At 39.2% G+C, this 26,880-nt stretch overlaps 2 protein-coding genes across 7 annotated transcripts; one reads left to right on the top strand and one right to left on the bottom strand.

Annotated features, from left to right (window-relative positions):
• Window positions 1-1,138: 1,138 nt before the first annotated feature.
• On the top strand, window positions 1,139-23,316 carry LOC134211972 (uncharacterized). 6 transcript variants are annotated; one of them, XM_062689398.1, is made up of 6 exons: window positions 1,152-1,311; window positions 1,383-1,568; window positions 1,864-1,960; window positions 22,869-22,944; window positions 23,006-23,092; window positions 23,153-23,316. In XM_062689398.1, the coding sequence occupies exons 3-6, from the start codon at window positions 1,898-1,900 to the stop codon at window positions 23,242-23,244; spliced, it is 318 nt and encodes a 105-aa protein (XP_062545382.1). In that variant the 5' UTR covers window positions 1,152-1,311; window positions 1,383-1,568; window positions 1,864-1,897; the 3' UTR covers window positions 23,245-23,316. The 6 variants fall into 6 exon arrangements, with proteins under 6 accessions (XP_062545386.1, XP_062545384.1, XP_062545382.1 ...); XM_062689397.1 differs by having other exon boundaries at window positions 1,160-1,285; XM_062689402.1 differs by having other exon boundaries at window positions 1,139-1,568; window positions 22,869-22,938.
• Window positions 23,227-26,880, bottom strand: LOC134211969 (peptidylprolyl isomerase domain and WD repeat-containing protein 1). Its single transcript, XM_062689394.1, has 9 exons — window positions 26,623-26,880; window positions 26,169-26,556; window positions 25,873-26,105; window positions 25,602-25,815; window positions 25,069-25,261; window positions 24,881-24,990; window positions 24,624-24,742; window positions 24,124-24,464; window positions 23,227-23,470 (listed from the first exon to the last, which is right to left on the bottom strand). Exons 1-9 carry the CDS (start codon window positions 26,738-26,740, stop codon window positions 23,327-23,329), a joined length of 1,860 nt encoding a protein of 619 aa, XP_062545378.1. The 5' UTR covers window positions 26,741-26,880; the 3' UTR covers window positions 23,227-23,326.

The following is a 26,880-nucleotide window of genomic DNA, read 5'->3' as shown; positions in this document are numbered from 1 at the left end:
TCTATGTTTCCCCTTGCAAACACATAGAGTTGAACTGATTTCGGTAGAAACGATGACGAGAACGAATTAATTGAAATTATCAATGTTTTTCAGGGTTTTAAAGGGTAAAGCACATGGGTCAAAAAGTGAAAATTAGGAAAACTGATATTTAAGCTAAATTATCATTACAGTATCATAAAATAAGGTGAAATATAGCAGTTTGAGAGATAAAATAATTTATTCCGGCTAGATTGCGAAAATACCCCTATGTGCGCTGTGTTCCGTTGCAAAAAAACCCAGATTAATTCACCTAGCGGTGATGGCGCCTTTCTCGCGCAAAAAGGTAATAAATGTAGCCTTCACGCTTACACCTCGATGATGTACAAGAAAGGCAAAACAGTTACACCGTCTAATGTTATGATAGAAAATTCACACTAGTAGACGACAGATGGCGCTGCCAAAAGTTTCTTGAATTTCCTATGTTCGAATTTTGACTTTCGGACAATTTCATAGTACTATGAAACTGAACGAAGAGCATACTTACGCCTAAATGCGTGCAACACGAGCATCTTTATAGTACGATGAAACTCTTAATGGGAGAAGTATTCATAGATGCAAGGCATTTTTCATAACACATTATTGTTCTATGTGACTATGTCTCATCACTATTTTAATATTATCTATTTTTTGCAATTTGCAATTATTATGAAATTCAATAGTGATCAACAGCGTTTTAGTCTCTGTCGGATGCAACTTGTTGCAAGAAAATCGGTTAAGAGTTTCTATGTGAAAATTTGGCTAATGTTTTTTATGGCATTTTGTGCACACATACACGCACACACACACACACACACACACGCACACACGGACAGACAGACATTTGTTCAGCTCATCGAGCTGAGTCGAATGGTATATAACACTATGGGTCTCCGGGACTTCTATCAAAAGTTCGAATTTGGAGTGAAATGATAGCCTTTCGGTACAACTTAGTTGTACGAGAAAGGCAAAAAATTGATGATTTTCACAGTGATAGATAAATGATTTAAATTATTTTTTAATTAAATCCTTACACATATTTTCTAATAAAAACTGTCAAATTAAATTGCCTATAATCTGTGGTAAAATTGTGCAATCAGCAGCCACCCACGATAAAATCCTGAAGCAATAATTGAAGCCACATCAGTAAACCCATTAAAGTCGCTTATCATATCGATGATGTTACTGTCGCGAAACCCATCGTCTACCTACTCAATTTACAAGCCACTCTTGGCTAAGTAACCAAACAAAGCTTTTCGAATATCTTACAGTTTGTGCTTTGAATTACAAATAGTCGTATGTGGAAAATTAGTATCTCGATAAGTCCGATCGAAACGAAAATAACAGAGTTTGAGTGATCTCAACAGGCAATACACAACAGAGATCCTGTATTTAGCGCAACAGTGATAACAAAATATCTGATAAAGTGATAAGCAATCAATGAATTGTGGATACGTAGAACACTAGTGACTTTGGACTCCATAATAGAAGCAGACATCCAACTCTGAACTGAAACGAGAATAAGCAATACAACGGACATTTCTAATTTATTTGTGAGTAGCAACATCATGTTGGCGTCTCAATCGCTGGGTTGTTATGCCGTGAAGGGCATTTATTCCAAACAGCAAGAAACAATGCCTATATCTCTTCTGGCCATTGAATAACTAATGGTATGAACCAAATTGGCGCTGTTTTCTGTTGTTTGAAATAAGGTATCTGAAGACACTATAAATAGGTATATTATGTTGTTTGGGCGCGTAACTTTCCAACGTAATTCATATTAAATCCTGACACGGCTTTTCGGTATTTTGTTCTAAACTTGGATGTCTCTTCTATGTTTCTACGTAGGTTTTTGGTGTATCGAATTGAAAACAAGTGTTAAATGTGGTGGTTATTTCATGTGTTATGGCTCATAATAGTGATAGGACTGTTCTTCCTCATATTGGTAAGTGTCATAAGGGTTAAAGTTGTACGAAATTGATAGTAAAGCAAGTGAATTGATTACTTAATTGAATTTCATGCCAGAAGTTCAACGTGTTCAACTTCCATTCAGTTCAAGTGAGTTAAAAGTATCAATTCAATTCAATAAATTTATTAATTTCACATAACAGTCGAACTACGAAGGTTCTGAAATTCGTCTTTCACATGGGACTGACAGAATGGCCAGAGGTACTATAAGGTACTATAAGGAAATCACATACCGTCGTGCGGGGCTTCTTTTGACTCGGGGGCTACTTTGGATTTTCGATTTTTTGAAAAATTTAAACGGAAAAAATACCAAATTTGAAACAGAAAGTTGCAATCCAACTAACAACAAGACACCCGATTGGTGATAATGACAATTTTATTGTAATTTTCGTTGTAATTCTTGTTTTGAAATGTCCAAAGTAGCCCCTGATTTGTCAAAAGAAGCACGACGGTAGTTTATGTTCTTTAAGTCATAAAAGTAGAAAATAATATTGAAATTGATCATATTTGTGACATAACAAATGATCTATCCAATCTTTATACGCCTGGGAACTAGATTTTTGAAAAATACTTTTAGGATAAAAAATAATTGTGAAACCAAAAAATCTGTTTGAATGTTTCACTTTCACTTTCAACTTTCACGCTCCATTTGTGGGGTAAGTGAAAATAATGATTGAAAAAAAGGAACACATTTCCTGTTCATGTATTTGTATTTGTGGGCTTTGTGGCCGTGCGGTTGGCGACGTCAATAGTCTAGACGCATGTGCTATGGAGTGTGGGTTCGATTCCCGCCCCGGTAGGGAGAAAAAAATTCGTAAAGCGAAAAGTTCTTCACTAGTCCACTGGGTGTTGTGTGAATGTCCTGTCCGTTGTCTCATGCTAGATGTTAAGTGTTCAGTCTGTGCGACCTCTGGTCGAAGATGGTGATTCTGTCTTTATGTATTTTATGCAAACGAGAATTATATTGAATTAAGCATCATTGTGATCTGTTGTGATGCTTTTTGAAAGTCAAAGCACTGGGCATCAGGAGTACCTTTATTAAATGATTTTTAATTTTCTAAGTTTCTTCATTTGAGCTGTTTGAAATCTAATATTTCTTTCTCATTTGTGTTTAACATTACTTTCCATTTTTGATTGATAGTAAGATAATGAACCTTGGTGATAATGTTGCTTTTTGTAGGAAATTTTCCTTGTAATATTTATCAGACCTGGAATCATCACGATTTTGCTTCATTAATAATCTATAGAGTATACTCAGGATTTCAGTAGTGGTATGGAAGCGTAAATAGAACATTGCCTGCAGCGACCCAACGATAGAATCGCGGCGACTAGTTGTCCCCATCGCGGCGATGAAATCGCTTAGGTCTGGGGCAGTCTTAATACATCTTAGGTAGGCTTGATTTGTTCGTGGATGACAGGCTTATTCCCCCCTGATTAGAATAACACTGACAATAAATTTGGGATTCCAATCGGAACTTTTCCCGTCTTTGTTTATAGTTTCTTTGGTCTACCCAACATTGTTGCAATATGGCGGCATATGTTCTTTGTATTTATGAAAACAAAGCATAGGTGGCATCCATATGTTTTTATTCGACATTTAAAAGCATAGCATAGTTACGGTGTACTTCGTAGATTGGACACTAGTGATATTCATATTTTTTTGAAATCTAGGACAAAAATCACAAAAGCATGAGAATTACTTCACGCCCATCTTCACTGTGACTTGGGAGGGGAAGGAAATGTTGATGTAGTACTTACTTAATAAGAGACCCCCGACTCAGCGACACCCTCATAAGCACCACGGAGTTGGATATGGGGGAAGGTATTCGTTGGGTCAGGCCTTAAACCGTAACATACCACGCAAATGTGTCTACCCAGCGTTACGGGGAGCTTTTATTCGCCATTTAAAAATACACAAAAGCATTAGCATGAGCCATTGTAACGATTTAATTCGGTGGAATTTAATACGATGCTGGGTCATTAGGCCATTAGGCCGGATGAGAAGCAGGGATTGAACTTATCATTTCATTATCATTTAGTATTCAGCCAATAATTCATTCCAGAGGCGGAATTCTGAAAAGCGTTGTATGGCGGACTTATAGCGCAGATTCCCCTCTAAGGGCACATTTCTCTATGTCTAATATTAACAACGTGAAACGCTAGGATCACTCAAAATACTAAATGATAATAAGTGTTATTATCATTTAGTATATAAATTGATACTAGCGTTTCCCGCGGTGAATATTAGAAATAGAGCAATGTACCCTTAAACATAGTTATAGAGGGGAATCAGCGCTAGAAGTCCGCCATACAACATTTTTCGGAATTCCGCATCTGGAATGAGTTATTGGCTTAATACTAAATGATAATGAAATGATAAGTTCAATCCCAGATGAGAAGTGGACAATGAGAAGTGAATAGTGCGAAGTGAGGAAGAAGCAGAACGGAAAAAGAAAGAAGGAAGAAAAAAGAAGGAAGTAGGAAGAAAGAATAAATAAGTGAGTGGTGAGTGGAGTAGTGCGAAGAGAGGAAAGAGGTAGATCGAAAGAAGAAAAAAAGAAAGGAAGTAGGAAGTTCTTAGAAGGAAATAGGAAGAAGAAATAAGGAATAAGGAAGAAGAAATACGGAATAAGGAAGAAGAAATAAGGGAGAAGGAAGAAAAAAGAAATTTATTTATTTCTACTAGTCTTCGAACTGGTCGCACAGACAGATAAAACTATTCACTAATCCTATTTCTAAACATTAACTGGGACAAATTGAAATCAAATTTCGCAGACACTTCGTTAAAACGACGACAACAAACATTGAAAGGGTTGTTTTGCCCGAAAATAGTACGATGAACAGGAAGACGATGGAATTCTGCACGTCGAGTATTTCTAGGCGGAACGTTGAGATCGATGTTGTTCAACAGTTCCGAGCAGTCGAAGTTGCTGCTTAATATGTAAAACATGAATCCTCCTGCTAGTCAAACTTGGCAGATGTAGGTAAGAGTACGTTTTCGATTTTTTGAAGTAATAAAAAAAGATAAACTAGCAGCACTGCATCAGTTGGACAGGTATTCTGGCCAACTATTATCATATATAATTGTAAACGATTTGAATAAACAACAAGGGAGATATGGAGTTAGATAACTTTTTAGTCATTTTGCTAAAAATAATTGGATTTCCGCAACTAGTATTTCATTACCATATATACGTTCAATCAGGTGAACATTATACCATTTCGATAACCTATTGTATAGAGTACTTTATGGTACAGAACACCAATCCGGTTGGTTTTCCAAGAAGTCAAAACCATTACTTGAATAATTTTTGGGACTGTGGGGTAAAAGTACGCAGGAACCGGTGGGGCAAGAGTACGCATATGAATTTTCAAGTTATGATGTCAAACCCGTATCTCCGGCCGAAATAAGACTTCTTCCAAACCTTAAAGATTCACAACTAAGAAAAAAGGGACATAATTCGAAATTATCGCAAGTTTTAGGATAAGTTGAACTAATTCTGTGTTAGAAAGGACTTAGCGAACAAAGCACTGAAGCGAAATAATGTATTAGGACTTGCTGTACACCTAAACATAGTACGAAAACACAACTTCATCTAAATGATAATTTCATTTAATCAAAAGGAACATTCAAAAATTACGCAACGTTTAGCTGGGAGGGGTTGTGAGATGTGTGACGATCCATATAATTTTTAGAGGATTCATACAAATAGTGTAAGATAGGGGGGGGGTGATGAAATAGCCAAATTTTACGTTACATGATTGGTGGACTTTCTTTAAGGAAAATCCCTTTGTAAACGCCACGCGAAACCTGATATATATTTTTACCTCTGTAGTTTTTTGTATATATAAAAAACAATGGTTTTTCGTATGGAAGTGCACATTTCTAGGATCCCCTCCCCCTTTAAGAATTACGTAATCTTTAAACATTCCCTAATATATGCTCATTAAATATCAATTAAATGTTATTAACTCTTATTTGTGTTAATATATACTTAAAGCACATGATTGGATAAATGCGTACTCTTACCCACCCGATGCGCACTTTTACCCCACCGGTGGGGTAAGAATGCGTTTTTCACTAGTCTTGCAATAAGGGTTCTACTAAAACGAATTACAATAATTTCAACATTTTTTCCGCTGGGTAACATATACGAAGAGTATATGAATCATCGATATTGGTTTGATATGCAGAAGCTTGCTTTATACGGGCCACATGATCGATTGAAAACTAAGTGCGTGCTCTTGCCCCACTCTACTCTACAGGTCGTTTCAGGTTTGTATGACAGTTGATATGGCGAGGTTGAATTTAACATTATTCTGATTCTGGCACTCCGTCATTGGGTGATGGCGAGGGGGGAGACCATATGACTGGATGAAATATTCAAGAGCGTCAGCTCCATAGACAATCCATATAGAATGGTCGTTCCAATAGTTGGGAGTCGATTTTAAGCGAGGTTGCGAATCTTTAGCATGATCATTAGGCTTCTCAGAAGGCATCAGTGAAACGTGCAATTCAACAAAATACCCACAATTAGTCTGTGATATTTATCGCACCAGGGCCAGATACTTCTAGTCTAGTCTATTCTACACAATCGCGCAAGGGGCAAATGCTTCATACATAAAGTGTGACGTGGGGGTTGTTGGGGTATAAAATGCTATTTTTGCGTTACGTAATCAATGGATCTTTCCTACGGTACGGTTTTCGTTCAGTGAAGTCTCAGGAATGTTGCTTTCAGCTATGTGGGTTCTCTTTTCGCCAGCGTTTGGAGGGGAGGCACTGTAGCCAGTGTAATAAAAGGTTTAGTTTCCCATACTAGTTTTCATACAAACTTGAACCGGTTGGTTGAGTTGAGCGCAAGCAACCAGTTTTTGTTCAAATCGGTTTTTGGAGGACACTCGGAGCATGAGACTGTATCGAGTGAGCGTGGTGGTACTGGGTCGTTTTTTGAACCACCCTACTAATATTCTCTTTCAAAGCTTTGTTTTGGTACTCAACCCACCTTCACCTTAACCAAGACGGACCTCTGCCTCTCGAACCTAACCCAAAAATTCCAACAAATTCCGCATGAACTCGTGGCAAGTGCAGAGGTATATTCGGTTTGCAGTGGGCGAGTGATTGCATCATTATTTCCTCCCATTGACTTGCATTCTGACGTGGCAGGCGCCAGTATGACCTAACAAATGAGATCACCAGTACTTGAACATTGAAGATGTGAGCTTAGTCCCAAGCAAAACATCTGTTGGTTCCCTGTGCAAGAACAGCTGATCTGGTCATAATGGAGTAGCAACTACGAGCAGTCAATCAAGCTCAAGCTCAAGCGCTCTTGCGCTAAGTAAGTAATGCTGATAAAAAAACTTCTAAGAATTTGATGCGTGGAAACCAATTATTCTGAAAATGGTGCGTGGCAAAATAAGTTACACTATTTGCTGATTTAGTTAAACCCTGACTACCCCACATTATACTGGCCCGTTTGGAGTCATCCAGTGGCACTCGGTCTTAAAATTCGTTTTCTTTTAAAATTCTGTAACATTTCATCACGCCAGCACCACCGGCCAGCCACCACCATCGCCGAGCAGTGGATTAGGATTGGGTAGGGGAACAGGTGGTAAAATGAACACGTTAAGGACTTGCGCTGAATTCAATCATAAAACGAGGATAATTTGCTAGTTTTACCACTTGGTTCAGCAATTTAACTCATATTCTTATTGCACTGAACATTTTTTTCGCTAATAAACATTGTTTTATATAGTTTTTCATCGAAATAAAAAACATCGAAATTTCGTATGTACAAAAATAGTGCGGGTAAAATGAACACTGCCTGGTGGTAAAATGAACATCGCTTCTTAAACCCTTTTGAAACATTTAATTTTCTTTTTTTAAATAGGGTATCTGTTCCTATATCAATAACAATAAGGCAATGCGCTTATGAAATGCATTGATTTCTCACCCAATAATCAAGAAACATGAGAATTATTATGCTCGGCTCATGTAATTTTTAATTGAAAACAATTTGGTAACTTCAAAAATGAAATTTTCATCACATTATAGAAGTATTTAGCTAAAAAACATCATCCCCGCCATGCACCTATTTCAATAACATTCAAAAACAGTTAATCCTATGCCTGTACCTATATCAATAACACTGTTTCCAACATAAAATACGCACACTATTACTTGTGTGTATACGTAACGATATGATTGCAGTGATGCCGAATTCTACAATGTTTTGTATTTGAGTTGAAATATAATTACAAAATTGCTGTTTTTGTTGCAGTTTTCCATCTTATCAGTTAAATTTAATGTTTGTCATAACTTATCTTTTCGATATAATTTATTTTACAAACATAAGAGTTGAATTTCACAGTGAAAGTTCATTCAAGCGCTTTGCAATAAAAAATCTAGGTCGGCAACCCTTGAGAGTACTGCAAGGCATGTAAACAGTTTGGAATACGGACAAGGATAATTTAGACGTTGTTCGAAATAAACCTATATCAAACTATAGGAAATCGCGTTGGTTTTTAAAATATTATTATATTCATAGTGAAAATGTGATGTGCTTTATGTGTTGTGAAGTGAATTTTGAAGCTTGAAATTGAGTGGAAAACAACGGCGTGAAAACAGATGAATCTGCTAGTAGCAATCAAGCAGTGCATCAAACCATCAGTTCAGAGGTAGGAAAATGAAAATAAAAGTGCTTTATAATTTTATCTTTTAATAATTTGATAAAATTGTGAATTAAAACATTACATAAACAAAATTTTGAATAATATTCCAAGCATTCAAGAATGTGTTCCATCCATTATTGTGTACATACGATGTGAGAAATTGTAAATAAATTGATTTTTTATTTGGTTTATCGACGGTTGGGATTAATATACGGGCTGTTATTAATATGGGAACAGATACCCTACTCTGGCACTGTATATACAACTAATTGAGATTACGAGAGCCTTTTGAAAAATCTGGTATAACTTTTGAAAAGCTCTTAATTATGAAAATAATAAAAAGAAGGAAAAAAGTTTTAAAATATCAATTATTTTTTAACTAAATTTCATATTCAAAATTTTTTCTTGGTTATTTGATATGGTTTGTTTCTTGAACTTCCGCTTCACAATCGCACAACTTTTACCATAAATTTGTGAAAGTGATAAATAACTCTTCCTCTAACTATGCAAACCAATAATTTTACTATTTACCCCTGCAACGTCTTTGTGAAGGTTGTCCTATTTGCCGCTGTGGTTAGAACCGGGTTAAATCAATGTTATTATGAATTTATTAAGAATTAACACTAGGATTGATTCGCTAAAAAAACTTACGCGGATACATTCGTGCAGAAAACCGTTGTAACTAAATTTTCAAATGGCTATATCTCAGTGGTTTTTCAACCGATTTTCTCAGTTTTTTCACCAACCTCTTAGCCATCTCTTCTAGTTTTTGGACATTGCAAATTCATTTTGTATCTAGGGGTGTTCAATTTTTCACTAGAGCTGTGGGAGTAAAACAACGGATTTAGAAAAATGCGATTTTGTAGATATACTTATATTTCATTACCAAAAATGATATCTATTCATATAGTGATGATGGAAATGATAAAATAACAAATAAAAGACATCACCTGGAACATAAGAACACATTTTGAGCATCCCTACTATGCATACGATGATAATTCGGTACCTTTAGGAACCACTTTATACTAGACGATGTATGAAGCTTCAGAAAATGTTTTCAAGCATGTTGTCTACTGTGAACTTGTTAAAATAAATGTAAACTATATACGAAACATGTGTGATAATAAATTATGATGTTCTAGGATCTCCGAACTGTACTGGAATTTGAATCAAATGGTCTACCGAATCAACCAAGGCTTCCATGATGCCCCCAGCCGCAGTATCAACCCAATTATGTCCTCCCAGTATTTGTCTTTCACTTGCGTCTCAAATCCAGGCATTTGAGATGTTGTAAGATCTCCAAATTGTCCTGAAGTTTGAGTAAAATGGTCTATCGAATCAACCAAGGCATCCATGATGTCCTCAGCCGCGGTGTCAACCCAATTATGTCCTCCGAGTATTTGTCTTTCACTTGCGTCTCAAATCCATACATATGAGATGTTGTAAGATCTCCAAATTGTCCTGGAGTTTGAATCAAATGGTCTACCGAATCAACCAAGGCTTCCATGATGTCCCCAGCCGCAGTATCAACCCAATTATGTCCTCCGAGTATTTGTCTTTCACTTGCGTCTCAAATCCAAACATATGATATGTTGTAAGATCTCCAAATTGTCCTGGAGTTTGAATAAAATGGTCTACCGAATCAACCAAGGCTTCCATGATGTCCCATACCGTGGTATCAACCCAATTATGTCCACCGAGTATTTATCTTTCACTTGCGTCTCAAATCCAGGCATTTGAGATGTTGTAAGATCTCCAAATTGTCCTGAAGTTTGAGTAAAATGGTCTATCGAATCAACCAAAGCATCCATGATGTCCTCAGCCGCGGTGTCAACCCAATTATGTCCTCCGAGTATTTGTCTTCACTTGCGTTCCAAATCCAAACATATGAGATGTTGTAAGATCTCCAAATTGTCCTGGAGTTTGAATCAAATGGTCTACCGAATCAACCAAGGCTTCCATGATGTCCCATACCGCGGTATCAACCCAATTATGTCCTCCGAGTATTTATCTTTTACTTGTGTCTCAAATCCAGGCATTTGAGATATTGTAAGATTTCCAAATAGCCTTGGAGTTTGAGCAAAATGATCTATCAAATCAACCAAGGCTTCCATGATGTTGCGGTATCACCCCAATTATGTACTCCGGGTATTTGTATTTTACTTGCGTCTTAAATCTAGGCATATGAGATGTTGTAAAATCTACAAATTGTCTTGAAGTTTGAATCAAATGGTCTAACATATCAACCAAGGCTTCCATGAAGTCCCCAGCCGCGGCATCAACCCAATTATGTTCTCTGAATATTTGTCTTTCACTTGCGTCGCAGTTTCAGGCAATTGAAATGTTGTGAAATCTCCAAAATGTCCTTGAGTGTGAATCAAATGGTCTACCGAATCAACCAAAGCTTCCATGAAGTCCTCAGTCGCGGCATCAACTCAATAATGTCCTCTGAACATTTGTCTTTCACTTGCGTCGCAGTTTTAGGCAATTGAGATGTTGTAAGATCTACAAATTGTCCATGAGTTTGAATCAAATGGTCTATCGAATTGACCAAAGCTTTCATGATGTCCCCAGCCGCGCTACCAATCCAATTATGACCTCCGAGTATTTGTCTTTTACTTGCATTACAAATCCAGGCATATGAGTTGATTACTTTACTTATGATGTTTATTTTTTATTATTATTATTATAATCATTCGACAGTGTATGTTTGTCTTAATGAAACTTTACTCTAAAAACCTCAATTTTAGGAACATCACTTTGTCAGTCGAAGTCTAATTTCGGGCATGTCTCGTTAAATCCGATCATCATTGATCAAATTGGTACAATCAGGTCCTAGTCAGGCCTGGGAATTGTCGCGTTTGTCAGTGACACCTGACAAGATACATAAAAACATGGTCAGTCAAAAAAACTTGTCAACTTTCAGTTTTCCGTCGCACGACTGGATCCCCACGACCAGATGACAACTTTTTCCAATCGCGACAATTTGCTTTTGTTGTATGTCGTGTACTGCACACATCTGCGACAAAAGTGTGACATGGCATACACTTTCGGCTCTGTGCACGACACAACATTGGTCCCGAAAGTAAGTTATGTCGCATCTTCTGGTTGTCTTCTCGTGGAGCAGCAATAGCAGCGTACAGATTTAAAATATCATACCGAAAAGAGCACTTTATAATTAATCATTTCTTTGTTCTCTTGACAGATTTTCTGTTGAGAAATAAGAAAATTTTATTCAACTTTTTTTATTTTGCATAGAGAAAGATCCCCCAGTGTCGAATAGCTGAGCAATTTAACGCAACGCAAGTTTGCTCGCTTTTAACGCAGGTTGTGGAATTTTCGCGCTTTCCACGTTGGTTTTGAATTTATTTGTTCCCGCGGTTTTTAAAAAGATTGGAGGATACGTGTAAACGAAACAGGGATTTTGTCGTTTTTACGCGTTTTTTTTTTGTGATTTGCGCGGTTTTGACTTGCGCAGTACAATCGTTCGGGTAAATATCGACTTCAGTGGATTATGACTGGTACACCGCTTGTAGCAATTGCCTGGTGGACGTTTTTTTAACTGCAATACTTTATTTATAAGAAAAATACGGAATTTTCTTCATGCGTATAACCTATATTGGGGGCAATCAGGGAACATTCTTCGATAAATTTACGTTATTTTGGGCGGAGTATTTAATTTTAATCGTTCTGCACGGGCACTGTTGTGGGGGCCGTACACTAATTACGTAAGCATTTTTTCTGTGTGTTTTCGAAACCCCCTCCTTCAATGTGAGATTTTTTCACACATTCTTTTTTTATTTATATGAATCGTAAGAAAATAATAGTACTCCCCCCATAAGTGCCTACGTCATAAGTGTATGACTATGAAACGCTCATGCGGGCTTGTTCATGCTATGTATAGCGAGCTATGTTTTTTGGTTCATGTTGTTCAAAATACAACAGCTTGTGTGCTCGAGTGTTAATGGCCCACTTAGAAGATTTCCTGTTATAGATCATTACAAACCATTCGTGATTTTTTACTCATGAATTTAAGATATGGTAATTTATTCAGTTACCAAAAAAAAAACAATTATCTTCAAAATAAATTAATTCTTTGCCTTTACAGCTTGATGGTCGCATTTTTTATATATTCGTAGACTGAGCTACGAGGTTTGAGATAATGTTTATATATTTCAAATATAACAAACTAAATGTTCAAGAGCATTGAATAACGAGTAAAGAGCTGGACTAGGTAAAATCACCAAAATTCGAAACATTATTTTAATGCCGTACATATTAGTCGTTTTTATAATGAGCTAGGCTTCAACTGCTGTAAAATCCAGAAACCACACCGTTTCAGCGGTTTCCCAGCATATTGTCGTCAATGCATAATGACAACATTTTGCTGACAACGACAACAATTTTTGTCGCGACAGAATTCGAAGGTGACATGACGAACTTTTTTGTCAATAACCATGACAACTAGTTTTGTCCGTATGGTATATGCAAAACTTTTGTCGTAGTGCAAAGCGTCACGCGACAAATATATCGTAACAAAATAAGTATGTGACAAGTTTAAAAATGTCTTGTCGGAGAGGGAGACCAGTAGTGTGCTGTATCGGGTGTCGTTGGTTAGGTTGTGTTGTCAAGTTTGAGGTGACTGTTTTTTCTTTGGTTTTGTCGCATGGTTTTTCTGTGTGAAGGTGACAAATCCCAGGCCTGGTCCTAGTAATGGTGCCCTCGAGGTAAACGGAAGAAGACACTAGAATGGAACGTATAGGCAAGCATATTGATGTCCATTATCGCCAAAAAATAGGGGGAGGGGGTGGTTACCCGATACAACAACGGGAACTTTGGTAAGTCTGCAAGTTGTACTCCCGGAATTCATCAATAATCATCCGCAGGCAGAACATCTGATCCGTCGTTGATCGACCCTCACGAAAACCTGCCTGGTATTCGCTGACGAAGGACTCTTCTAGCGGTGTCAGTCTGTTAAACAGAATACGCGAAAGAATTGTGTACGCCGAGTTCAGAAGGGTGATCCCTACTGTAATTGGCACACTCTAGTCGACGGTCATTGCTTTCAAAAGTTATGAAGAGAGTGGGGAAACAATCAAAAAAGGTTGGTGTTCAAAGTTAGAGAGATCACTTACTACCTGGTTTATTTCGGTTGTTTCTCTTTGAATCGAGAAAATGAGGGAACCGGAAACATTTCACAGAGGCATAGTAAAGCGTGTTGTTTTCGAAGGAGTACGTTAAGTACTACGTAGGACCAGTCACGGCAGCAGAAATCTCACACTCCAGTACACTGTCATCCCTAGCTGCATGATTTGGGTAATCACTTGTCATAAGACAATTTTTAATTGTAACTTACCAGATATGCGAGGCCTTCTTTAGTGTCTCGTACTTGACTCGACTAAATGTGTGCATGAGCTCGGAAGACATGATTAGATACATACCTTCGCTGGAGACATAGTTCCAGGCGAGGTTGATTTGGTTGACAGACAACTTGATCCACATCCAGGGCGATTTGGGGGACTAATAACATCGCATTTTTATATACCAAACATGTGCATGGGCTCGGAAGATTGGATAAAAACATCTGCTGGAGACATATTTCAAGGTAGGGTTGATTTGCAAGTCGTGGTTCATTTGGAAAGAATTTAAAAACAATTATGTCCACTAAATTGCGTTGATATCGTGGCTGAAGACATCATGGCAGTCTTGGTTGATTCGGTAGGCCATTTGATTCAAACTCCAGGACGATTTGGAGATTTTACAACATCTCATATGCCTGGATTTGTGACGCACGAGAAAGTCAAATACTCGGGGGACGTAATTGAGTTGATACCGTGGCGAGGGACTTCATGGAAGCCTTGGTTGATTCGGTAGACCATTTGATTTAAACTCCAGAATAATTTGGAGATCTTCCAACATCTCAAGTGCCTTGATTTGAGGCGCAAATGAAATGCAGATACTCGGAGGACATAAAAGAGTTAATATCGCGGCTGACGACATCATGAAAGCTTTGGTTGATTCAATAGACCATTTTGCTCATACTCTAGAACCATTTGAAGATCTTACAACATCCGCTATGCCTGGATTTGAGACGCAGGGGGAAGACAATTATTCGGAGGACATGATAGGGTTTATACTGCGACTGAGAACATCATGGAGGCCTTGGTTGATTCGATAGACCATTTTACTCAAACTCCAGGACTCGGAGATCTTATAACATCTCAAATCCCTGGATTTGAAACGCAAGTGAAAAATAAATAAGGGAGGGACATAATTGGGTTGATACTGCGGCAGGGGACATCATTGGAGCCTTGGTTGATTCGATAGACCATTTTACTCAAACTCCAGGAAAACTTGGAGATCTCACAACATCTCAATTGCCTGGATTTGAAACGCAAGTGAAATATAAATACTCGGAGGACATAACTGGGTTGAAACCGCGTCTGGGGACATCATGTAAGCCATGGTTGATTCGATAGACCATTTTACTCATACCGGGACAATTTGGAAACCTTACAGCAACTTAATTGCCTGAAACTGCAACGCAAGTGAAAGACAAATATTCATATAAATAGGACATAATTGGGTTGATGCCGCGGCTGGGGACTTCGTGGAAGCCTTGGTTGATTCGTTAGACCATTTGATTACAACTGCAAGAAAATTTGGAGATTTTACATCATCTCATATGCCTGGATTTGAGACCCAAGTGTAAGACAAATACTCGGAGTGCATAATTGGGGTGATCCCGCTGCAGAGGACATCATGGAAGCCTTGGTTGATTCGATAGACCATTTTACTCAAACTCCAGGACAATTTGGAAATCTTACAACAACTCAAATGGCTAGATTTGAGACGCAAGTGAAATACTCGGAGGACATAATTGGGTTTATACTACGGCAGAGGACATCATGGAAGCCTTGGTTGATTCGATAGACCATTTTACTCAAACTCCAGGACAATTTGGAGATCTTACAACAACTCAAATGCCTGGATTTGAGACGCAAGTGAAAGATAAATACTCGGAGGATATAATTGGGTTGACACCGCGGCTGAGGACATCATGGACGCCTTGGTTGATTCGATAGACCATTTTACTCAAACTTCAGGACAATTTGGAGATCTTACAATATCTCAAATGCCTGGATTTGAGACGCAAGTGAAATATAAATACTCGGAGGACGTAATTGGGTTGATACCACGGTATGGGACATCATGGAAGCCTTGGTTGATTCGGTAGACCATTTGATTCAAACTCCAGGACAATTTGGAGATCTTACAACATATCATATGTTTGGATTTGGGACGCAAGTGAAAGACAAATACTCGGAGGACATAATTGGGTTGATACTGCGGTTGGGGACATCATGGAAGCCTTGGTTGATTCGGTAGACCATTTGATTCAAACTCCAGGACAATTTGGAGATCTTATAACATCTCATATGTATGGATTTGAGACGCAAGTGAAAGGCAAATACTCGGAGGACATAATTGGGTTGACACCGCGGCTGAGGACATCATGGATGCCTTGGTTGATTCGATAGACCATTTTAACCAAACTACAGGACAATTTGGAGATCTTACAACATCTCAAATGCCTGGATTTGAGACGCAAGTGAAAGACAAATACTGGGAGGACATAATTGGGTTGATACTGCGGCTGGGGGCATCATGGAAGCCTTGGTTGATTCGGTAGACCATTTGATTCAAATTCCAGTACAGTTCGGAGATCCTAGAACATCATAATTTATTATCACACATGTTTCGTATATAGTTAGCATTTATTTTAACAAGTTCACAGTAGACAACATGCTTGAAAACATTTTCTGAAGCTTCATACATCGTCTAGTATAAAGTGGTTCCTAAAGGTACCGAATTATCATCGTATGCATAGTAGGGATGCTCAAAATGTGTTCTTATGTTCCAGGTGATGTCTTTTATTTGTTATTTTATCATTTCCATCATCACTATATGAATAGGGTAAGACGGTATAATGCGCCCCACCTGGCCAAAACGCCCCCCTTTGATTTCTAGAAAACTATAACTAATTAAGGGTCAAAATTAGTTGGTACCTATAAGTATTTGTAAAACCATCATACTATGTGAATGTGGAAGTATTTTTGTATAACATAATGAAAATAATAGCAAAATACAAAAAGTTACAGTTTTGATGTAACTTTTCATGTTTGTTTGCTCAACATTCTGGAGCGACTCTGGCATACTGTCCGCAAAACTTGCACTGGAACACTCAGTTGGGCAACAAAATAACTTTTCTCAGTAATTAATATGATATAAAAATGCTTCCATCTTCAAAAATGTAACGATTTTCGAAAACATGTTTCACTGGCTAAAACGCCCCAGTGTAGGCAGGACGATATGCCCTTACCAACTGGACACAAGCGCAGCGAGCCTGCAGCAGTTGCTTCCAAATTGTATGGAAAATATTGAAATGTAATTCACACCTGCTTAAATGAACCTATGTTGGTTTTTTAATGTCAAGGGCATAAGGATTTGTAGCCTTTTTATTATGGGATTGATAAAATACTAATGAAGGGCTATGAAACGTTTTTGGTTAAGGTGGGGCGTATTGCCCAGGCACTATTTGAAATTCATTTTTTCACGACTTTTCAAAAAAGCTTTATTACGTGTTATCTGTAATATTTTTATATGACTACTCACGGGCAATGGATTTGCGACTTCTTGGACTACCAGATAACACAAAGTTTGCATAAATTGCGTTGAAAATTAAAAAGTTATCAAGGAGTTACCTTAGGGGGGGCATATTATACCGTCTTACCCTAGATATCATTTTTGGTAATGAAATATAAGTATATCTACAAAATCGCATTTTTCTAAATCCGTTGCTTTACTCCCACAGCTCTAGTGAAAAATTGAACACCCCTAGATACAAAATTTTGCAATGTCCAAAAACTAGAAGAGATGGCTAAGAGGTTGGTGAAAAAACTGAGAAAATCGGTTGAAAAACCACTGAGATATAGCCATTTGAAAATTTAGTTACAACGATTTTCTGAACGAATGAATCCTAGTGTTAAAGCTTGCGGAAAAATGGTAAAAAATTACATCATACCCTATTTTTACGGCCTCTTTTGATATTTTGGATAGTAATAGCTATTCGTTCGGTCTCAAAACCAAAATATTAGCTCAGGTACCTTATTTTATTTCGAGGAAAACGTGTGCATGATTAACATACGCCTAAATAATGTTTTAATATAAATATAGCCAACTGTTCTTTTTACCACCTCTTCCCCTACTTTTTAAACGGGAGACTGAAAGAATAGGAGTGATCATAAACTCTGTCAAAACGGGACAGTCCAAACGTCGTTGGTGCCGCGGTGGAAATAGTTGAGATACGATTTGAGGTTGGCGATTAATTCATATATCTTGGAACACTCGTTACATGCGTGATAATAACGTTAGCCCCAAGGTGGAAATACGTGTTGCGGCTGCAAGTAGGACTTTACTACGGGTTGCGTAGCTAGCTCAAGTCTCGCAGTTTACAGACACGGACACTGCAGCTTCGACATAATCTGTTGAGTTGCTGTGTTCACGGCATTCCAAATATCCTCATCCCGGCACATCCTTTCAATATAGTTGTCAAATCCATGCCGTTGACAAGCAACATGTCTTTTCGCGCAATATAAAATCGCGGGCATGCAAACATCACATGTTCCGCCGAATCAAACTGGCTTATGCATTCGGGGCACTCCGCAGATTCAGCGAACCTGAACCTATACAAAACCTTCGTAAAACAGCCATGTTCAGACAACACCTGTGTAAGGTGGAAGTTGATCTGATCATGCTTTCTATTGATTTGTAGGATACTAATGAATTAAATTTGCTTGGTAAAGTGTTGATAACATGTTGACACATTCCGGCGTGACGTTTCAACGTTCTGACGTACTTTTAAATGGTTTTTTAAAGAAAACTTGCATAAAACATCAATAAACATATGCATATTATTACATATTCTGAATCCTTATAAAATTTCGGATCGAATAGATATATAAATACCGTATAAGTGTAGGAAAATGGCTTTCTGGGATGCAATTTGCTGCGTGACGTTACAATGCTGACTTTTGATCAATGGTACGGAGCGTTAATTCCAATGCCTAAATTTGCACACATTTTGGCTTCTTTGTAAGATTCCACCGAGTAGAAACAAAACGCTGATCGTTCGAGCATGATACACAGTGTTTGGTCTTATGTTGAAATTGCGGCCCAACTGAATTTAAAAATTCTATAAAAAATACGATTGAAATCTAATGATAAATTTTATTAAGATAGTAGAAGAAAGTGTGTACAATTAGACTCATATTACGGGGTTTCAAACGCCAAACAGTTTGACGGTAACTTTAATAGCAGAACTAGTTCTGAAAAAATGTATATATAGATTGTCTATTCCTCGTGAAATACAATATACTTCAAGAAATGTAACATTAGTTATCTGATAAGTACACTGTTTATCAACACCATCAGTGGCGTAGCCACGGGGGTGGTTTTGGACATAAAACCCCCCCAGAGACAACATTTTTAGATATTTTTTTTTTTTTTCGAAAAAAGAAAATGTTATTTGCGCTTGAACTAGCCATCCTTGAGTCCACGCGCAACCTTCTGTGTAGCTCCGAGACGATTTGGACGATAGCCGATAAAACGGCGTTCCAGCCAACTTCATCTTTACACATCCTTCGAACTAGGTTGTCCGGGGCTGTGTCCAGACCACATGTGGCAAGCATGTGGTCACGCATTGCGCGAAAACGTGGGCACACGAACAACACGTGTTCCGTTTCCTCTAAACCAGCGCACACCGGACATTCGGGCGAGGCCGAGCAAGCCAGCTGCGTTACCTGTACACCCGATTCTTTTTTTACACGGGGGATGCGTTCCGTGTAAAAAAAGTTTTCAGTTCAAAATTTGAAAATCCGTGTAAAAAAAGTTTTATGATTTCTCGACGAATCATGCAAAATGGAGCAACTTTGCAAAAAATTTGTATGTGATTTTTTTTACACGGCCGTGTAAAAAAAAACCGTGTAAAAACAGAATCGGGTGTACTGTGATTTTGCAGCACGCTTAAACGCCGGGCACATCGAACCCCCCATGGGGTGCTTGCTGTTGGCAGCGTTGATGGAACAAATTAAACAATTGGGAGGGTTCGTGCAGCATTGTGCCTTATGTCCCTCCAATCCGCAGCGTCGGCAGAGCTTGCTTCTGTCAGGGCCTTTGCAGTCCCATTGCTTGTGCCCCGGTTCCAGGCACTTGAAGCAAACTTTGGGTTGCTCGTCAATGCTCACAGGGCACACCGGCCATCCCACCTTGACGCTCCCTAACTTGACTACCTTGGAGGCGTCCGCTGCAGATAGCCTAACCAATGCTACCTGCGTCCCTGCCGGACCTTTCCGTAGCCGAATGGCTGCGGTGGGCGTCTCCACTTCACACTGTCGCCGCAGTGCCGTGACGAGCTCTTCGACTTCGGTGATCTCGTCCAGGTCTTTAACCCTTAGATTCACCTCCGTCGTGGGTGCCCTCACCTTGACCGTCTCGCCTAGGACTTCCTCCGCCAACTTCTTGTAGGCTGCGCGCTTTTGCTAGACGCCCCGCTTCAGCTCGAGGATCATCTCGCCCATCCGGGTATGTCGGCGCCGAGTTCACCGAGCTTGACGTCACTCCTCATCGCCTTCAAGACGTCCGAGTACTTAGGCTCGTCCATTTTGATGACTAGGGCATCGCCTCTGGAGCGATTGGCGTCTACCCTAGACTTCTTGCTACCCTCATTCGCCTGGGCCTTCTTTTCGGCCATTGACGTATTCGGTTTCCTCTTGTTCTTGACCAGGGTCCAGGAGGCGTCATCCCCCTCTATTTCCATGGTCTGGTGCGGCTGAGAGCTCTCAGCCTGCCGTAACCCCTTACCACCGTCTTTCCTGGGTGTCCACCGTCTTTCCTGGCGGACCTTTCCAGGTCCTTCCTCCCCCGGTTTTGGAGGTACCTGGCCGGGTTCAGTTCCCCAGCCCCAAGCTCCAAGCCCCCAGTCAAGTACGAGACACTGGAGATGGCCGTAGTGCAATAAACTGTTTAGTACTAACTCGTCTTATGATAGGTGAATACATCCCCAGTCAAATATAATTAAAAGTCAATATAGCTTGTTGTACTGTGGTCAAATACCTTTTTAATTTATTTAATGTATAAAAATGAGTTGTGTATTCCTGTTAGTACACGCTTTATTTATTTTACAGATAATTGTTGGGTGGAGTCTTTCACGGAACGGCGAACACTTAATGTTAGCAGGAACTCTTCGACCAGTGGAACGAGCATATCCGGTCCTGACAGCAACTGAGAGTTAAGACTAACACCTCTCACCGTCGCTGCCGCGTCCCAAACGAGACGGATCTTTCCTGGCTTCTTCGGGTTCTGAACGACGTTGAGAGGCAGATACCAGGTCTGATCGGAAGGGGTACCTGCCAGTTCTTCGGCAGTGGCGACATGTGCGTACCCTTTCTGCTGGTACTCCTCTATTTGTCGGCAAACGTTCTCATGCAGCACTGGATTTTTGCCGAGTTTGTTCTCCAGCTGCTTCATTCTTCGCAGGGCCATTGGGAAGCTGTCCGGGAACCGTGGATCCTCATTCTTCCTCAACAACCCAGTTTCGAAGCGATCTCCGACTCGTCTCGTTGTACGCTCCAATATTTCTCGAGCACGTCTCTCTTCGGCTGTTTCTTGCGGTATCGCCACCACCGATATAATTCTCTCTGTCTTCCTTATACTACCACTGACGCGCGCGAGTTGTCATGCTGCTGTTATGCTGCGACCAGGGCTGTTAACGCGGCGTCGTAACAGATAATAATTCAACAGATTTTTCACTTGTCCTGCAAACATATACTGACAGAAATGAGTGATGTCGCCGAAATACTACTTCACCGTGTGTCACATCGATTAAAAACTTGCTTTCTGTATTTATATTGATATGTTCAACCTGTAGCTATACACAAATTGAGCCAATTTGTTCGAATATTTTACAAGCTCCGTAGGCATTATGAGGAATATTTTTCCGTGACGTTACAACGCAAACTTCACCTGGGTGAAACTTAGGCTATTTACAACCGATTTTATTTATATTACCACCAAAACAAAGCTTTTTTCGAGTACAAAGAGCATACGAAATTTTTGATACAAGGCTTATATCACAGATAAACAGACATAACACATTGAACATTCACTCATCAAATTTATCGTCGTTCAAACACTAACGACATCTGATGATTTCCGTTAGTTAGGCAAATCACGAACCAGATGGCGATAGTGAGCAAACATCAAACTAGAGCAAATTCGATGCGCGCGCCACGAGTGATCGATTGGCCAACTAATGATTATTTGAATTGATCAGTAAATCAGTGAACGATGAAAAATTGACGAGTGTTATGTCTGTTTGTCTGTGCTTATATGTACTTCTCAGAAAACTTAAAACAGTCAATTTTTCGTGAAGTTACAACTGGGTTTACTCTACGAGTGGAGTGACGTTTTTTTTTCGACGATTGTTTGAATGGCGTGAGAAGAGTCGTATAGCCCCGTTTGAATAACATGGTCACCTCACGTTAGAATTGCTAAAATCGACTCACCTCACGTCATTCGACTCGTAGAATAAGCCCAAACGCTTTTTTGTGACAGATTTTACCTGGTCAAAATTCAGGTTTCTTACAATTTTAAATCAAATTTTGCAAAGGGCACTGATTCTATACTTTTTCATCTTTGAATAGATGAGAACAGAGTGCAAATTGATGCATCAGAACCCAAATTACAGTCAATTTGGGAAAATATGTCTAAACAGCCATTACTCTTCATTATTATCAATTATACTAATTGTTAGTCAAAAACTTATGTTTCGCTAAAATATTATCATACCAAATATTTTATTTGATGATTTAGGTATTGGAAAATATGGGAAAAATTGAGTTTGAAAAATGGATGCTCTGGTGGAGCTGTCCTAAGAATGTGTCTGTTGCATAGCCAAACGACGTATTTCACAATAAGGATTAAGTAAAGTTTTTATTCATACCCCAACGTTAATGATGATTAACTTAGAATTAGATTTTTTTTCGATTAATCAACTTTTTTTTTATCTTTATTAAAGAGATTTTCAGCCCTAGGCTGGCTCATCTCTTGTACGATTAATCAATTTATTCAAATTATCATTTGATCTATTACAGCGCCGGATATATTACTTTGGCATGCGAGGAACGGAACAACAGTACGAGACCAGAGATTCGCAGGATATTCGTAGTAGTATAATAATGCTAACACAAATTTATACAAACAACAACAAACTTACTTTTTCCTATTTCAGGTAACCAGCCGTATTACATATTTACGATTTATGATTCCCAACAAAATGCCAGAAGTCAGCAAGCATCGGACCCACGCGCACCCAACAGTAAATGATTTTAGCAGCAAGTGTTAAAACGGTTAACTCATGATAACACTTCATTTTTAGATCAACCCGTCCCGCCACCACCACAGTACGATGATGTGATAAAATCGCCGGAACTGTACCAGAAGCCGCCCTCCTACAATCAAGTACAATAGTTTATTACTTAGATTACAACTAATCAAATTGTGAAACTACTGCTAGATTAAAATAATTGTTAACTGTTTCCATTTACGCTTATTACGAAAGATTGATCGAGATTATCCGGATTTCATCGTAGGGTTTATCGGTTTTTGGGTTGGTCTTGCTGTTGCAAATGTTCTGCACTACCTCCATCCCCTTGTGAACGCGACCGAACACGGTGTGCTTGTTGTCTAACCAAGGCTGTAGAAAAAAGTATTCAATTAAATTTCTTTAAATTTGCTGTTTCTAAATAAAATTCTAAAATGTAGATGCTCAAAGGCGTTTTGTTATGTAGAGCAAGCATAACTTTGCCGAACGCTCCGCAGCGGCAGGTTATTATAAACAAAACAAAATCTTTTGGCCATTGAACTTTTTTTTATTTTTTGAACGTGGCGACCTTTCCAGATGAATAATGCTAGGAAAACACAATTTAAAGCATGGATTAAGATCGGCAACAATAAGACGAAAGATTGGATTTGGCTAATCATCAAAATCCGTTTTATGCAAGTGAAACATGGTGTGTATCAGTGGAGAATGGCTGCCGATCCTGAGGAGGGCCTCACAATTGGATTGGTCATTTGGCAGTATGTCGTTTGGCCGAATAATTGAAATATTTTTTTTTTTATTAAATGTGTGAAGTGAGATGTTCGAAGTGAGAAGTGATTAGTGAGTAGCGAAAAGTAGTAGTGAGGAGTCGACCAATCCACATTCCCATATAATAGGAGTGGAAACAAAATTGAACATCAGAGCAGAGATAAAGATAAAGAAACAAAGATCAATTAATCTACTCTGAGAACAGAATATGGTGAATTTTGTTCTGCGTTTTTTTACACAAAATGAAAATGTCTACTCACCGTTGGCAGCACTGTGATGAAAAACTGACTTCCATTGGTGTTTGGGCCGGCATTCGCCATGCTGACCGTGTACGGTCGGTCGTGCTTCAGCGTGGAGCAGAACTCATCCTTGAACTCGCCGCCCCAGATGGACTGACCTCCGGTACCGGTTCCAGTGGGATCCCCCGTTTGAATCATGAAACCCTTGATGACCCGATGGAAAATGTGTCCATTGTAGTAACCATTCTTGGTGTGCACGCAGAAGTTTTCCACCGTTTTCGGACATTCTTTTCCGAACAGCCGCATGTGGATGTCGCCCATGGTGGTGTGAATGACAGCGTGGTCGTACAGTTTCTGCGAACCTTTGTGGGGTGGAATACAAAAAATGTTAGGTAAAAGCTTTATGATGATAGAATCAATAAAAGCAATCGTATACCTTCTCCTTAACGTTACGGAAGCAATGATAAAATTTGATATTTCAAGTTCGTTGAAATTGGAAGTAAATTAATTGATTGACCTACCTTGCCCTTCTGTAACGGATATGATGTCCTCTTTCGAAGGTTTTTCATTAAACACATCGCGGTCTGCGTCTTGGAGATCCGATGGCAGCCTTCGACTGTACAGGTAGAAGCGTTGTTTTCTGAAAATTAGTACATAGATTACATAACGGCAGTCATAAATTAGACAAGTTTAGAGACCTCAAAATTGTAGAAAGCTGAAGTAAAACAGATATGTTTCTACAATTTTAGCAACTTAGTTCTGCAAAATAAATACTTACTTGTATGCAGTGCAGAAAAGTGTCGGATCATTAACTGCAGACTGCAAAGTAGGATTATCGGAAGCCTCGTGCTCTAACGTTAACGCTGCTTTTGAGTTCTTCACACGCCCCTGTAAATATGCAAAAATTGAATCGCATCACAGTTAGACAAAGTTTATTCGTATTTTGATCTCGTCTTTGAAACACACCTGAAATAAGGCTAAGTTAAGCGGCCTGAGGTTATCATTTTTTCCAATGATTTTCACACATTTGCTTGTTTCGATGTTGACTAATTTGATGCCTAACATGGTTGGATACATGACGAAATGGCCGCTGTAGTCGAAGGCAATGTTCATCAAGTGAAATGAATCCGACTTTTCCAGATCTCGCTCGTTAGCCATCCTGAGAAAAGGAAGAACAAATATTGCGAATATTGTATTTCAATAAATCAAGCTCTATGTGGTAAAAGGGCGAATGTCGCAAGAAATAATTCTATTCGTCCCCTCTTTTGAAGAAAACTGAAAAGCATAGGATTTCTTTGCAGTTTACAACCTCAGAATGCAAGTTCGCATTGTTTTCTATCGTTCTGAGGTGATAAACCAAAAACAAATCCGCCGCTTTTCACTTTTATTTAAAAGAGGGGAAGTCGACGAAGAGAATCCTTACTTGAGACATTCGCCCTTATTCCAGATAGAGTTTGAAAAATATTGCTTTATCATCCTGCACAAGCAATGTATGTCACCTGCGGCCAAACTCCATATTCGATAGCGCCTGAGACAACTGTTGGCTCTCGCTGTACCGAGCCAAACTTTCGTCATAAACCCTCAACAGCTTCCCCGACAGCAGACCAAAAATTCGTACTTTCCTATCGGTCGACACCGTGGCAAACTTTTTACCGTCTTGGGTGAATGCCAGCGAGGTGACAACCGTTTTATTTTTGGCAAACTCGTACAAACCTACAAAAATGAAGATGAATTTGATTCTTCTTGAAATAAGCAAATTTAGGAACTTACTTGTGTCTAATTTGGAGTCGAAATTTACAAGCTTCGAAGGAAACTTAAAGTCATTTCGCGCTCCCAACCAGTACTCCAGTATTCCAGCTTTGTCGATGGAGACGGTCATCTCGTATACCGGATTGTACTTGATCAGTACCACCGGTTTGGTGTGCAATTTGTCAAGAACATGCAGCGGCGTATTGCTTCCTTTACCATCGTAGATATTAATCCTGTTGGAATCTTGATCTGCTCTGCAATTAGGAAAAAAAAGTTCAATATCAATACTCGAAGCAAGCATACCTCAAAAAACCTACACCGCCAAGTACGCGATAGCATCGCCAGTATTGTGGATCCACTCCGCCCGGTACGGTACGTAGTCCAGCTTGATCATGTTGATCATGTCGAAGTTGATCACGTCGAACACTTTCACGTTTTTGTCCACCGATGCAGTGCAAAGGTACGTCCCGGTGGTGTTGGCCGCCAGTGCGTTGATCGGGGCCAGATGACTGCGGAAGTGCTTCACGAACTCAATGCCATGTTCCATCTTTTTCCAGAACTTGACGTGCCCATCCAGACTGACGGTCACGACGAAATCGGTTTTGGTCACCACCAGATGGGTTATGGTGTCCCGGTGCATGAAGGATTTCTCGTAGCACTCCGTACTCGGCAGGTTGTCCAGATACAGTTTTTCATATTGCAGCACTGAAGGATTCAAACAATGTCGTGAATTTGTGTTATTTAGCAAGCCGATGCTAGTAAGCAACTTACCCTTTCTCTTTTTTGGAGGAGCCGCAGCGGAAGGCATGGGACCGATCCATTCATCATCTTCCTCAGATGTATTTCCATCCTGCAATCGTTTTCGCGGGGGTTCTTCTGTGTCGCTCATGTTTGCAAAACCAACAGGAACCTTCGATACAAGTCGATAAGGTTTACAGAATTTAATTTTTAAGTTTTAAACACATTAGCACAACTATTTTTAAGATTGCGTTTTGGTACACTGTTCTGTAAATAATCAATAATAACAAT

The sequence above is a fragment of the Armigeres subalbatus genome, chromosome 2 (assembly GCF_024139115.2).
Source record: "Armigeres subalbatus isolate Guangzhou_Male chromosome 2, GZ_Asu_2, whole genome shotgun sequence".
In the NCBI taxonomy this organism is placed as follows: Eukaryota; Metazoa; Arthropoda; class Insecta; order Diptera; family Culicidae; genus Armigeres; species Armigeres subalbatus.
The sequence above is the reverse complement of the archived record's forward strand: the minus strand, read 5'-3'. Positions and strand labels throughout refer to the sequence as shown.